The sequence below is a fragment of the Lagenorhynchus albirostris genome, chromosome 11 (assembly GCF_949774975.1).
Source record: "Lagenorhynchus albirostris chromosome 11, mLagAlb1.1, whole genome shotgun sequence".
In the NCBI taxonomy this organism is placed as follows: domain Eukaryota; kingdom Metazoa; phylum Chordata; class Mammalia; order Artiodactyla; family Delphinidae; genus Lagenorhynchus; species Lagenorhynchus albirostris.
Window position 1 is genome coordinate 8,218,715 of NC_083105.1, and position 16,402 is coordinate 8,235,116.

At 38.8% G+C, this 16,402-nt stretch overlaps 1 protein-coding gene across 1 annotated transcript in view; it reads right to left on the reverse strand.

Annotated features, from left to right (window-relative positions):
• The window catches only part of XPNPEP3 (X-prolyl aminopeptidase 3), a 60,132-nt gene that overhangs the window by 26,958 nt on the left and 16,772 nt on the right, over positions 1 to 16,402 (reverse strand). Inside the window, exons 3-4 of the mRNA XM_060165056.1 lie at positions 13,345 to 13,752; positions 10,658 to 10,860 (exon numbers count right to left, since the gene is read on the reverse strand). Coding sequence (XP_060021039.1) covers positions 10,658 to 10,860; positions 13,345 to 13,752 — 611 coding nt within the window. The remainder of the gene's footprint in view (positions 1 to 10,657; positions 10,861 to 13,344; positions 13,753 to 16,402) is intronic.

Sequence of the window (16,402 nt, forward strand, 5' to 3'; positions counted from 1 at the left end):
CTGTGGTTCCTGAGCCAGAGAAAATGTACCATGCCCGGTCCTAAGGGAGGACAACAGAAGTCTGCACCCAGTTTCTCTGGACCTGGCTGTGAGACAGCCATTGGGTGTGACAGGTATTCTTACATTAATGCTGTTGCTATACTGTACCCTTCTTCTGTACTAACTGTAGACTTGTAAGCACTGTCACTGAGTCTTCTTTAACAACTGACCTGTTTAACTGCCATAGTTAGTAGAGTTGGCATCTAATTCATTCATTCATTTTTTAAAACTGAGATGAAATTCACATTACATAAAATTAACCAATAAAAGTGAACAATTCAGTGGCATTTACTAGATTCACAATGTTGTATAGCCATCACCTTTACCTAGTTCAAAAACACTGTCATCACCCCAAAAGAAAATGCCATACCCAGTACACAGTTACTTTCCATATCCCCCTCACCCTAGCCCCTGGCAAGTATCAATCTGCTTTTAGTCTCTATGGATTTACATATTCTGGATATTTCATATAAATGGAATCATACAATATGTGATCTTTTGTGTCTGGCTTGCTTCACTTAGGATAATGGTTTCAAGGTTCATCAATGCTGTGGAAGGTATGTCATTTCTTTTTATGGCTGAATAGTATACCACTGTATGTATTGATATATATACTACATTTTGTTATTCCATTCATCCACTGACGGACATGTGAGTTGTCTGCACCTTTTGGCTATCCTGAATAGTGTCTCAATGAACATTTGTGTACAAGTATTTGTTTGAGTACCTGTTTTTAATTCTTTTGGGTATATCCCTAAGAGAAGAACTGTCAGATCATATGATAATTGTTTAATTTTTTCAGGAACCCCCATGTATTTTCCACAGTGACTGAACATTCCCACTGGTAATGTGCAAAGGTTCCAATTTTTCCACATCCTCGCCTACATTTGTTATTTTGTTTGTTCGTTTAGTTTTTAATAAGCTATCTTATTGGGTGTGAAGTGGTATCTCATTTAGATTTTGATTTGCATTTCCTAAGTGGCTAATGATATTAAGCATCTTTTCATTGTATATCTTCTTTGGAGAGATGTCTATTCAACTCTTTTGCCCATTTTGTAATTGGGCTGTTTGTGTTTTTGTTTTTCAGTTGCAAGAGTTCTTTACATAGTATTCTGAATACAGACCATTATCAGATTTATGGCTTGAAAATATTTTCTCCCACTCTGTAGGTTGTCTTTTTATTCTCTTGATAATGCCCTCTGACACACAACAGTTTTTAATTTTGATCAAGTCCACTTTATCTGTTTTTCTTTTGTTGCTTATTTTCATTTCATATCTAAAAATCCATTGCCAAATTCATGGTCATAAAGATTCACCCTATGTTTCTGTTAATTTTTTTTTTCTTTTTTTTGTGGTACGCGGGCCCCTCACTGTTGTGGCCTCTCCCGTTGCGGAGCACAGGCTCCGGACGCGCAGGCTCAGCAGCCATGGCTCATGGGCCTAGCCGCTCTGCGGCATGTGGGATCTTCCCGGACCGGGGCACGAACCTGCGTCCCCTGCATCGACAGGCGGACTCTCAACCACTGTGCCACCCTCTGTTAAGTTTTATATAGTTTTAGCTTTTAAGGTTAGGTCTTTGATTTATTTTGAGTTAATTTTTATATATGGTATGAGGTAGGGGTCCAAGATCATTATTTTGCATGTAGATATCCAGTTGTTCCAGCATATCTGAATTATTCTTAATATATGGTAAAGGTATTATTTTGAAAGAAAAAGAATGATTCTGATAAAAAGGGTGGAAAAAAAAGAAAATTATGAGCTTGGATGATTGCCAAGCCACCACTGGTTTAAAGTAGTACTGGCTTTGAAATCAGTGGAATCTGAAAATAACAGAACTTGAACTTTAGCAGCTAGCATAATGGACTAGAAAGGAATTGCAAACCGATAGTGGTCTTGTTAAAAACTCAGTGATATGGTTGCGGCTTTCAGCATTGATCTGAGAAAGTTCAGAATCCTCTTCAGATGAGTTTCACCTACTTTGAGCGGCAGGTAAAGCTCTAACCAAAGGAACCTGGGCCACTGTAATTTTTGATGAACCAGCTAAGCTTGTGATATACACTACAATTAAGATAATTCAGGTAGGGCAAACTGTTTGATGGGGGACAAAAAAGAATCTCGGAAGGGGTTATTCGGTGAAAGAAATGAGCCATTTTTCAGATTTACATGCAACACCCTGATGAACTAAAAATGGTTCCTAAGAATTTTAGATCAAGGAGCAGTGTCTCTGGCTTTAAACACTGTTGAGTGGAGGGGAATTAGGGCTCACTGCAGCTTCAGAGAAACCCCTGGTTTACCAGAATGCATTAAGGGAGGGGTCCACCATACATATCCAGACATAGGCAATTGCCCTGCTTCTCCCTTGTCTTATAAATGGTTGGTGCCTACTGAAGCTGCAGAAATGCTGTAGATGTAGGCAGTATTGCACTGGCTGTATGATGAAGGAAATGAGCACCCTTATGGAATGCCCCTTACTAAATTTATAACAGACACTGTGATAAAGGATGCTCACCAGCAGGGGCTTCATATATGACTTTGCTGTTGGATCTCAGGAGGATATAAACAGGTAGTTTCAGATTTTTTTATCTCAACTTCCTCATATGGATAATAAAAAGATAATACGGAGTTTAGGACTTTACAAGAGAAATAAAATCAGTAAGAAAGAGGACACCAAGGGGATGAAGTTGAACGCTTATCTTTTTTCTTGTTGAGTTGTTACGAGTTCTTTACATATTCTGGATACTAGATCTTTATCGGATATAGGATTTGCAAATATTTTCTCCCATTCCAAAGTTGCCTTTTCACTCTCTTGATAATATTCTTTGATGCACAAAAGGTTTTAATTTTTTTTAAGTTTTTAATTTTGATGAAGCCCAATTTATCTACTTTGTTGTTGTTGCTAGTGCTTTTGGTGTCATATCTAGGACTCCACTACTAAATCCAAGGTCATGAAGATTCACCCCTATGTTTCTGCTAAGAAACACATACGAAAATTAACTCACAGTGGATGAAAGAACTAACCTTACGAGCTAAAGCTAAAGAAAACTCTTAAAAGAAAATATAGGGCTGAATCTTTATAGCTTTGAATTTGGCAATGGATTTTTAGATATGACAACAAAATAAGCAAAAAAAGAAAACTAGATAAATTGGACTTGATCAAAATTAAAAACTGGGGCTTCCCTGGTGGCGCAGTGGTTGAGAATTTGCCTGCTAATGCAGGGGACACGGGTTCGAGACCTGGTCTGGAAAGATCCTACATGCCACGGAGCAACTAGGCCCATGAGCCACAACTACTGAGCCTGTGCGTCTGGAGCCTGTGCTCCGCAACAAGAGAGGCCACGATAGTGAGAGGCCAGTGCACCGCGATGAAGAGTGGCCCCCGCTTGCCACAACTGGAGAAAGTCCTCACACAGAAACGAAGACCCAACACAGCCAAAAATAAATAAATTTTTTTAAAAAATTAAAAACTGTTGTGTGTCAAAGGGCATTGTCAAGAGAGTGAAAAGACAACCTACAGACTGGGAGAAGATATTTGCAAGCCATATATCTGATACTTTACATAGTATTCAGAATACTACGTAAAGAACCCTTACAACTCAAAAACAAAAAGACAAACAGCCCAATTAAAAAAAGGGCAAAAGAACTGAACAGACATCTCTCCAAAGAAGATATACTAAAATCCAATAAGCACACAAAAAGATGTCCAATACCATGAGTGAGTAGGAAAATGCAAATCAAAACCAAAATGAGATAACATTTCACATCCATTAGGATGGCTATTATCAAAACAAACAAACAAACAAACAAAACCCCCAAAAACCTAAAAACAAGTGTTGGTGAGGATGTAGAGAAATTGGAACCCTCGTATATTGTTGGCAGAAGTGTAAAATGGTGAAGCCACATGGTTCCTCAAAAAGTTAAACACAGAATTACCATATGATCCAGCAATCCCACTCTGATACATATATCCAAGAGAATTTAATGCAAGGACTCAAACAGATACTTATATATCAATGCTCATAGCAGCACTATTCATAATGGGCAAAAGGTAGAAACAACCCAAGTATTCATAAACAGATAAATGGATAAATAAAATACAGATACAGGCTATACATACAATGGAATATTATTCAGTCACAGAAAGAAATGAAGTTCTGATACATATATATATATATATGTGACACATAAATCTTGAAGACATTCTGCTAAATTAAACAAGTCAGACAGAAAAGGGGAAATATTACATGATTCTACTTATATAAGAAGAATATTTGCCTATTCTTACTTAGAATAGGCAAATTCATAGTAGATTAGAGGTTATTGGGGCTGGGAGAGGGGAAATTGGGAGTTATTGTTTAAAGGTTACAGAGTTTCTGTTTGGGATGATTAAAGAGTTCTGGAAATAGATAATGGTAATGGTTGCAAAACAATGTGAATATACTTAATACCACTGAATTGTACACTTAAAATGGTTATAATGGTAGTGTGTATTTTACAATAAAAAGTAGCAAATGGAAAGAAAATAAGGGAGCAAAAATTCATTTTTTATATGGCTAATTAAAAATGTTACGAAAAGGAAGAAAATGACAGAGTGCCAAACAATGATAATTTTACAGTAAGGTGGAGAACCTGCAACTGCTTGTCCTCAAACTCCTCAGGATATAAAAATCTCAAGGCAGATACACTCAATTAATCTGATTTAGAGGAATTTTAGAAAGAGAAAGATTCCAATGAGCCACTATCGTCAGATACCAAAATACTGGATTTCAATATTAAGGCGGTAATGGAAGAAGAAGATTGATATGAAGGCCAAGGTCTCTTGACCCAGTTCCTGGCAGGGGACCCAAGACCTTTCACAAATGTGTAAGTCAATGACTGGAGGTCAAGAAGAAATTCTTTTAGGTCTACTGGATACAGGAGCACAGTGTGCAGTACTGCTTAGGGCTGAAAATAAGCCCCTTAGGGATGACAGAATTAATTCAGGGGGATAAGGGGATGCTACTGTGAAAGGAATAAAAATTAAGGTCTGGGGACTTCCCTGGCAGTCCAGTGGTTAAGACTTCGCCTTCCAATGCAGGGGGTATGGGTTCGACCCCTGGTCGGGGAACTAAGATCCCACATGCCTCGTGGCCAAAAAACCAAAATATAAAACAGAAGTGATACTGAAACAAATTCAATAAAGACTTAAAAAAAATTAAGGTCTGGTTAAAAGTTGAAATATATGATAAAACAGCATATACTGTGGTACCTCCCTTACCTGAATGTATAACTGATATGGATATAATGTTTGAATGGAAAATCCTCCCCCTACTGGGTAATATGAAGAAAAGAATAACTTGGGTCTTCCCTTCATCCAGTACTCACTGGATATGCAACACAGGAGCCATTAGAATTAACCTAAGCCAACTCAACTAGAAAACTGGAAACATTATTGGATACCTGGAAGGCAGTACTGCCCTGAATAAAGAAATGTCATATGCAGGTATATTAGTGTCCATAAATTCACTGTACTAGCCCAGTGGCCAATAAGGAAGGCTAATGACAGAGTCCTAACAGTAGACACAGACTCAGCTGTCCCCAATACACTCCACACTATTCAACTGATACAACAATCTAAAGGAGACTGGTATCCTGTATTGATCTGGTTAATGCATTTTCCTCATTATCAATCACTAGTGAGAACCTACAACAACTTGCATTCATGTAGAATGGTTTCCAATATACATTTACAGTATTATTTCATGCCAGAAAGCATTCCAACAAGAAGGGCAATGCCCAAAGGAATTCCATCATAAAATGGAAATGCACTATATGGAGTATGTTACCAGGGGATCCATGGGACAGACTCATCATCTTTATGAGCCTTTTTTCCTCAGATCCTTCCTTTTAACCAACTGCCCAAGGATGCCAGGCAATTGGTCTGGTTCACAGATGGTAGTTCAGAACTAAAGGCAATTCTGTATGGAAAGCAGATATTGAGTCCAGCAGAAGGTAACATCCTTATCAAAGAACAAGCTGGTCCACTGAGTTGAATTACATGTTGTATTCCTAGCCATGATAGAAGAAATGGACACAAATAAAAGCCTCACTATTTGGGTAAATACTGACTCCAATGCACTTGAAATTGGTCTAACAATCGGCCATAAATAACTGAATAAGATTCCCACATGTGGGCCACCACTCTATATAAATCTCTAAGGAATCTCTGAGGGTAAAACGAAGTAGGCCATGTTGATGCTCACCAAAGAAACCCTATGCCAGGGTTTGAAGGTGACTGGAATCAACTAGTTGATGGCCTAATTTGATCTGCTGAAATGTCAACAAAGGTCCATGAAATACGTGGACATGGAGGAACTCAGGCCAGGCAGATGCACTGGACAATGACATAGATCACTGGCCCCTACCGAAGCTCAAATTGTTAATAAGAATTCTCCTTCTTGGAACAGTACAGTTCCATTTTTCTGTATTTATCCAGTCTGTCCCCTTGTAATTGGGAATGGACTAGCTCAGTGGCTGGACCAGAAAATTATACTTTAGCGGGGAAAGGTATGAGTTAAAATTAATGATGGAAAGGCAAGGTTGTTGCTGAGGGAAAGGGAGCCAATGAATGAGTGCCACAAAAGGGAAAATCTAACAATTTCGGTGCCTCAAGAGATGCTTAAAGCAAGAGAATAATATTTCGCTCAGCCTTAACTCAGAAGCTCTTGGGTGAAGGGCTCTGATGAAATCTCTTCCTCTTCTGAAGAGCCAAAAAGAGAGCTAGACAATAGCCAACCTAACAAACTCACTTCCCAGAGTGATATATGTCCTCAAAATGGATGAAGAGATGGGAGCTCTGTGTCTGACTACCTGAAACAATACAAATGTAGCTAGTTTTTTTGATTCTCATTTCATAGGATGGATCTATTATAGAGGACCTGTGTTGGGAAGAAACCTGTGGGCATATTTAACAGGCTGAACCTGAAAAACACTGATTAATAATAATCTAAATGGACATTATGTAGCCATTAATTGTGATGATGGTTTAAAAAAGGTACCACAATGTGATAGTAGAATGGCATCTACTACATGTCCCATCTGTCATAATAACATTATGTGTAAAAATAGCTATTTGCCCTTTTCTTGTGGGTGAACATGCATGAAGAGGAGGAGGGACATTTGGGACACTTGGATCACTGATAAAGAAAAAGTTAAAACTTAGTGGGCCTACATTCCTGAGAATTTTGGAATTTGTTGTTGTTGGTTATGGGAAGCGCTACGGAAAACTCAAACCAAAGTCTGTTTAAGAGTAGACCAAAGTCAACTCATATGATCTAGGCCTGGAGGAATTACCATTTTGGGGGTACCAAATTTATTTCCTAATTGTACTAAAGCAGTTAGTACTCAATGGCAACATGTCTGGTGTTGGCCCACTCGGAACGAGAGCTTTAGAGGAATTAGGAGCTGGGCTATGAGTAACTGGCCAGGCAGATTTGCTTTCAATGAGGAAAGACCTACTAACATGAATAGGGTGCCTTGAAGGCATCCTGTTCCAGGAGTAAAGACAAAAGTGGCAAGATACTTGAAGTAATAACACAGTGCTCACAAAATGAATCTTTTAATTACAGCATACACTAAGACAACATGCCCAAATCAACCCAGCAGTGAGAAGGGAACAAGCTTATGTGTTAATATAAGCTAGGTTAATAGATTCCTTAATTCAAATGGAGTCCAAGGCATCCCAAGCCCTATGGCCAGGAATTCCCATAGCAGAAATCCAGGGTATGCATTTGTGGGAGACGTATGGGCCCTGTAGTCTATGGAAGATATTAACTAGAGGATGCAACCTGTCGAGGTGCTCTTTACCAGCTTCAGCACCCCAAATGAGGGCTAACCATTCTTTCCCTATAGTGTAGTTTGTGAGTACTGGACAAACTTTAAATATTATAGTGCTTCCTGTGGTAGATAAATGGGTTCTGTTGCAGGACTCTTCTCACCGGGGACCAGTATCTGTCAAACCATGTAACCTGAGAGAAGAAATCTGGCTATGTACTCGAGATGTTCTGAATCCTGAAAAAACAGATATGGTCTCTGATTTATACTCCTATTAGGAATAATACATGGTATATGGGAAAAGGTAGATTGGGTTGGGAGGGAAAAATTGATAACACCATTATTTTGTCTGATTTATACTGTAACTACAGCGGTATTGTTATAAGGTATAATATGGAGTCATAAGTAAAATTAACACTGTAGATACTAATAGTGATCTAATATAATGGGAGACTGAGTTAAAGCCTTCTCAGGATCTTATTCCCTGTGCAGCAGAACTGGTCTGATGAATACTTACAGCTGATTAATGAAAGATTATGATTCTTAATAATTCAGACAATATATGCCAAAAAGAACAGAGAGCTATAGATCTGAGAAGCAAAAGAATTGTACGGTTAGTACAAAAACATGAGAAAGTACAAGTGGAAGGTTCAGCTGTCTGTTTAAATCTATACCAACCCCATATTTTGTAGATATTGTAAATGGATTCAGCATGGACACTCTATCTCATTGTATGACATTGTAAGGCAAGTAACTGTTATCAAACTAAGGATTTATTTTATTAGAAAAAGCCTTGACAATGGGTCGGGGGGTGTGAACTGTTAATTCCTAGAATTAGCTTGAGCTGTTTTGCTAAATTTCTGCATGGCACTACTTTGGTCAAGGCATGGCATGAAACATACTGATTAAAAGTGTTGTGAGGGCAATAAGCAAATGAAAAGATGCTCATTATCACTAACCATTAGGGAAATGCAAATCAAAACCACAGTCAACTCAGCCATAAAAAAGAAATAATTCTGCCATTTGCAGCAACATGGATGGACTTGGAAGGCATTAATTATGCTAACTGAAATAAGTCAAAGACAAATACTGTATGATATCACTTATACGTGGAATCTAATAAATACAACAAATTAGTGAATATAACAAAAAAGAAGCAGATTCATAGATACAGAGAACAAACTAGTGGTTACTAGTGGGGAGGGGGAGGGAAGGGGGCAATATAGGGATCGGGAAGTAGGGGGTACAAACTACTGGGTGTAAGACAGGCTACAAGGATGTATTGTACAACATGGGGAATATAGCCAATATTTTGTAATAACTGTAAATGGAGTATAACCTTTAAAAATTGTATTAAAAAAACACAGATACCCCTTCATACCCATTAGGATTGCTATTATTAAAAAAAAAAAAAAAACCCAGAATGTCATAGATATGGAGAAATTAGAACACTTATGAATTGCTAAACACAGTATGGTGGTTCCTCAAAAAATTAAACAAAGAATTGACATTTGACCCAGCAATTCCACTTCTGGGTATATATTCCAAATAAATGAAAGTCAGGGCTTAACCAGATATTTTTACTGCAACGTTCACAGCAGAATTATTCACAACAGCCTAAAGATGCAAACAACCCAAATGACCATCAATGGATGAATGGACAACAAAACACTGTATATACATACAATGGAATATTATTTAGTCTTAAAAAGGAAGGAAATTCTAATATATGCTACAACATGGATGAATCCTGAAGACATTATGATGTCTTCATCATAAGTTAGAAACAAAAGGACAAATATTGTATGACTACACTTATATGAGTTGCCTAGAGTAGTCAAATTCATAGAGACAGAAAGTAGAACAGTGGTAACTAGGGGCTACAAGAAGGGGGAATGAGAAGTTACTCCCTATTGGGCACAGAGTTGCAGCATGAAATCACGAAAAAGTTCTTGAGATGTACAGTCATGGTGATTGTACAACAATGTGAAAGTATTTAATGACACCAAACTGTACACTTAAAATGGCTAAATGGTAAATTTTATTTTATTTTATATATATATTTATTTATTTATTTATTTCACCACAATAAAAACAAAGTATTGCAAGAAATTTCAGGTCAGTACAGTTTGTATCAGCCTGTCAGTATTGATAACAGTGAGATTATAGGTTTATACTTGGTCTCTGTGAGAGCTCTGTTACCTAGCAGGAATACGCCAATGAGACCAAAACCCAAAAATCCCTAGCTGAGATTCTATCTGGGGCTCCCTGGTTCCCAGGTGTTCTATACATGCATCTGTGGTTTCTGAGCCAGAGAAAATGCACCTTGCCTGGTCCTAAGGGAGGACAACAGAAGTCTGCACCCAGCTTCTCTGGACCTGGCTGTGAGACAGCCATTGGGTGCGACAGGTATACTTACATTAATGCTGTTGCTATACTGTACCCTTCTCCTGTAATAAACTGCAGTTTTGTAAGCACTGTCATTTTAGGTCCTACGAATCTTCTTTAACAAACTCTAACTGCTGCTATTATTGTAGATATGGTAAGGAAAGGAAATAAAATGAATTAATTTATGTTGTTGCAAGGAGAAACAACTAAGATCATGGGTAAAAGATACAAGAGGGATACTTGATATGCCTTGCAAGGTTCTGAGCAAGTCTCTAGACACATTCAGTAAACATCAAAGCAGAAGCTAAATGTCCATGTGCCATGAGATTACTACATTGGGTACACAACCTCAAGGTGCCCACTGAACCCTAAGAGCTGAGATTTTTTAATTTGGAAAGAACTTTTTCAGTAGGAGCCATACCTGTGATGTCAGTTTCCCAGCAATCTGCATTCGTTCAATTTCTGCAGGAGATTTGATCAGCCTGAGACGCTGTACCAGCTGCTGCACAGCCCGAACCTTGTTCTTGCTCCTGGCTTTGACCTCTGTCAACTGCTGCATGTAGTCACAGTGGAGCTGAATGTGAGGGGGCCTCATCCAGTCATACCACAGTGTATGTGTCTCGGCTTAAAACAGATTTAAAATAAAACAGCGACAAGAAATACCACCTGTCATAATGACTTGAACAAGAGTCAAAACTATAAAATATGTAGTATAGAACTCTAAAGGGTTGAACACAAACTCTCAGGACTGAAGTAATTGAAGGATTGGATCGTAAATCATTGGAAAGGCCATTCCCTGAAAACAGCAAGATATTCTGAGACTGAACACACAGCTTTTTCTGCCCTCAAACTTCAGTGTTTTTAATAAAGATGATAGATGAGACTAAAGCTTTATGCAAGCTTTGATTTTATTACTTATTAACTGTTAAAGAACAATTATGACAATTGTTCTCCACACAACTGAGCTAGAGGCATCATTAAATAACTAAACAAAAAAGGACAGAAAAAAGTACTCAGCTCATCACCTTATGGTTAAAAGTGTTCCATCCCTTACAAACAATCTCAGTATTGGTGAAAGGAGCTCTCATAGTTGATAATACATGCTAATCCACACTTACCCAGGAAATCCTTCCTTTTCCATCTGCCATGTATTCTCATTACAGACAACCACAGTTCACCATCTCACTTTAGAGACCCAAGGAAATGGTCAATTTTTGCCTTAGATATAAGATGAGGCTCATTATGAAAATCTTTTCCATTTACATCAGGTCTCTATTTGTTCCTTTCTTTTTTTTCTGACAGAAACCTATGAGTAGGGGCTTCCCTGGTGGCGCAGTGGTTAAGAATCCACCTGCCAATGCAGGGGACACAGGTTTGAGCCCTGGTCCGGGAAGATCCCACATGCCACAAAGCAACTAAGCCCGTGCGCCACAACTACTGAGCTTGTGCTCTAGAGCCTGTGAGCCACAACTACTGAGCCCACGTGCCACAACTACTGGAGCCCACGTGCCTAGAGTCTGTGCTCCACAACAAGAGAAGCCACCACAATGAGAAGCCCGTGCACCACAACGAAGAGTAGCCCCTGCTCGACGCAACTAAAGAAAGCCCGTGCGCAGCAACAAAGACCCAACACAGCCAAAAATAAATAAATAAATAAATAGTAATAATAAAAAAGAAACCTATGAGTAGTATTCACGACAATCTAAGTCTGAAGGTTTGTTTGTATGTTTCATACAATGGACTTTGGGACCGAAGAGGGAAAAAATCCTAAAAATTTTGATCGGATATGTATTAGTGGTACAATCTCCTAAATATTTTCACTTTAAAATAAAAGTGATTTTAAATGTAGATTACAGGTAAAACTCTAATCTTACTTTCAATAGAAATTTAATTGCTGTAATTTTTAAAAAGTAAAACAACCATGACCATCTGCTGTCAGCTTATAAAATCACAGACCAACCTTTTTAGGTTTTTAAACTTTCAATCTATGATCACTGGAAACAGTTTTGAAATTCTCTTTTAGAGACTGACTTCAGAAATGTTTATAAACCTTACAAGAATATGACTAAAATTTTACGATCATGCATTATTTTGTCTAAAATCAAGTATTTTCCAACTTGATCATCTATCTTATTTATCAAATTCGGATCTAAGTGACTTTTGGACACTTCAAAAAATAAAATGCTTACTAGAGTTGTAGATTTGTAAGAATCACTAAGGATAGTTTATAATGCAGTGTACATTCTGAAAAGTTCCAGAAAAGGAATCCCAAAACATTCTGAGTGATCATAATTTCACCAGAATAAGCGTAGAGAAAGTGACTATTTCAAGGGGCATGAATTCAACCGTGTACACGAACCACCTGAGAATCTTGTTAAAATGCAGATCCTGATTTAGTAGGTATGGAGTGGGGGCTGCAGATTTTACATTTCCAGTATCTATTATGCATTTGTAATTCTATAATGCATCACCAGGTGATTCTCATGCTGGTGATGAATAAATCATTCTTTGAGAATACTGCCCTTTTTTGAAGAGTTGGCAAAAGCAGTATGATAAGTAGTAATCAAAGGTCAATAGACAGGTCAGTAATCTTGAAAATCAGTAATCTTGAAAAGCAGCCCATGCTCATCCTCCACTTTAAAATTCTCTGTCTGGGATTTCAAACTAGAACAGTTAAAAGTCTCTGTGAATGAATAAACCAATGAAGATTTAGCAAATGAATAAATGAAATCTTTAAAGTCTTGTGGAAAAGATTTATATTCTTTTTTTTTTTTGGTGGTACGCGGACCTCTCACTGTTGTGGCCTCTCCCGTTGTGGAGCACAGGCTCCGGACGTACAGGCTCAGCGACCATGGCTCACGGGCCCAGCCGCTCCACGGCACGTGGGATCTTCCCAGACCAGGGCACGAACCCGTGTCCCCTGCATTGGCAGGCGGACTCTCAACCACTGTGCCACCAGGGAAGCCCAAGATTTATATTCTTTTCATGGTGCCCAGGGCAATGCTGCTATGATGATTATTTTAGGAAATGAAGAACTTTGTCTAAACAGGCAAGGAAGGTCTTAGTCCCAATCTGGCCTATGATTTGACTTCTGCTCCCATTTGTTACCTTTCAGTTTTGGTACAAGATGTTGAAATTCTTCCAGCGTATAGGCTTCATCCACTCCAGTTAGAGCTATTGCTCCATCAGTACCAGATCGGGGGCCATCCCAAAGTTCTCGACTGGGATCTCTCTGAGGCACAAAAAGTATGGCCTTGTGTGCTGGTAACTGCTTGCCGGGGAGGCTTTGAAGGACCAGAATGCTATCAGGCTCTTGGAATCCACACAGGTACAGGAAATTGTTGTCTTGGTGGAAAGTATAGGGGATATCATTGCTCATATAGTATGTAGGGTTGGACAGCAGTACCACTGTGTGGTCTGTACCACTCTGCCCTTGTGCTTCCTTGTGGATCAGAGATATTAGTTTGTGTCTGCGAAGTGCATATTCCACCTGGGATAGTCCTGGTGTCACCTCCCCTAAAAATGACAAAAAACAGTGATGCTTTGCATTTCTATAGTGCCAAAGTACTTAAGAGAGTTTAATATTAGATGGAGACACCCAAGTTCATTTCTTCAATTTATGCCCAATCTTCTCATAGCACATGGCAAATTAAGGAGATAACCCAGGTTTCAAATTTCTATTCCATTGCAAAAATTTGGAAGAAAAGATAATTACATGTGGTCCTGCCTGAAAAATGGGATCATGACCCCTTAAGATCTCTTCCAGCTCTTTGGTTCATTCTTTTACTCATTCAATCAAATATTTACTAAACATTATTATATGGAAGGCATTGTTAGGCAAATAATCCAAGTTGCCCTGAAGTTTCAATATACAAGGTGAGGAGAAGGATCACATTTTCTGTGTAAGACTTCCCCAAAAGAATGTAAGCTCCTCGAAGACACAGAGTTTTGTCTGTTTGCTCAACATTATATTTCCAGGGCCTAGAATAACAACTGGAATATAGTAGGCATTTGATAATTGTCAAATGAGCTATAGTAATTTTAGAGTTGAAGGCCAAAAAGCTTTCCCCAATTTCAAGAGTTAGAATAAATTTCTCCTTCTGAATTTCCAAAGCATAATAATATCTTTCTAACAGGGCTTTTCACTTTCTACCTTGTATTAACAGTGAGCTGGGTATACATAACTTCTTTGATGGTCAGAACCATCTTCATATCCTTCAAAACTCTAGTAATATTATCCACCTCTTGGGGCTGTCATGAGAATCAAATTTGATAAAGCATGTGGTTCTTAAGGATTTGAAGACATCCTAGAAAATCTTTTGAAAGCTATGGATGTATTCTGTTTACTAAATGGCATGTAGGCACATACAAACATTTTTTAAAAAATTTATTTAGTTTATTTTATTTTTGGCTGTGTTGGGTCTTCGTTGCTGCATGTGGGCTTTTCTCTAGTTGTGACGAGCAGGGGCTACTCTTCGTTGCGGTGCATGGGCTTATTGTGGTGGCTTCTCTTGTTGCGGAGCACGGGCTCCAGGCGCGTGGGTTTCAGTAGTTGCAATACGCGGGCTTAGTTGCTCCGCAGCAAGTAGGATCTTCCCGGACCAGGGCTCAAACCAGTGGCCCCTGCATTGGTAGGCGGATTCTTAACCACTGTGCCACCAGGGAAGCCCAAATACAAACTTTTGACATACAATTTCAAGAGTCTCAGATTCCTGTAAGCGCACGCAAAAAACCCTATTAAGAACCCCTGTGGGACCTCCCTGGTGGTCCAGTGGTTAAGAATCTGCCTTCCAATGCAGGGGATGTGGGTTTGACCAATGCAGGGGATGTGGGTTTGATCCCTGGTTGGGGAACTAAGATCCCACATGCCGTGGGGCAACTAAGCCCACAAGCTGCAACTACTGAGCCCGTGCACCACAACTACAGAGCCCATGTGCTCTGGAGCCTGCGCGTCACACTAGAGAGAAGCCCTTGCACCACAACTAGAGAGAAGCCTGCATGCTGCAAAGAAGATCCTGTGTGCTGCAACTAAGACCAGATGCAGCCAAAAATAAATAAACATATAAATAAAAAAGAAACTTTGTTATGAAGTGTTATGTGTTAGTTCTTTATTTTAACCTTTTCTCCTTTTATTTATTATTTATTTTTTTAACATCTTTAGTGGAGTATAATTGCTTTACAATGTTGTGTTAGTTGCTGCTGTGTAACAAAGTGAATCAGCTATATGTATACATATATCCCCATATCCCCTCCCTCTTGCATCTCCCTCCCACCCTCCCTATCCCACCCCTCTAGGGGGACACAAAGCACTGAGCTGATCTCCCTGAGCTATGCAGCTGCTTCCCACTGGCTATCTATTTTACATTTGGTAGTGTATATATGTCAATGCTACTCTCTCACTTGGTCCCAGCTTACCCTTCCCCCTCTCTGTGTCCTCAAGTCCATTCTCTACGTCTGCGTCTTTATTCCTGTCCTGCCCCTAGGTTCTTCAGAACCTTTTTTTTTTAGATTCCATATATATGTGTTAGCATACGGTATTTGTTTTTCTCTTTCTGACTTACTTCACTCTGTATGACAGTCTCTAGGTCCATCCACCTCACTGCAAATAACTCAATTTCGTTTCTTTTTATGGCTGAGTAATATTCCATTGTATATATGTGCCACATCTTCTTTATCCATTCATCTACTGATGGACAATTAGGTTGCTTCCATGTCCTGGCTATTGTAATATGTGTTAGTTCTTAATACTAGTACCTAACAGACTGCCTGGCTGCTAGCCCAGTGATGACTGGGTGAACGCTTCACTTCTGAAATGGAAATTATGCCTGCTTTCACTTTAGGTTCCCAGACAAAAGAACTATTAAAACAATTACTCACAAAAGCTGTATCCCTAAGCCTACACTTAACAATAATAATAGTAAAACAACATCTAATGCTTATTGAACGCTTACTACGTGTCTGTACTATTCTAATTATTTACACGTATCAACTTATTTTATCTTTACAATGACTCTATGACGTGGGGAATTATTATTATTCCCTGTGGTAGCCAGTCTCCACATGCAAGTATGGGAAGATAGCCACGAAACACTGCTGTGTAAGAAAGTTAAATAAGAAGATGGACAGTATGTTCTCATTATGTTTAAAAAAAACAAAGGAGAAAAAA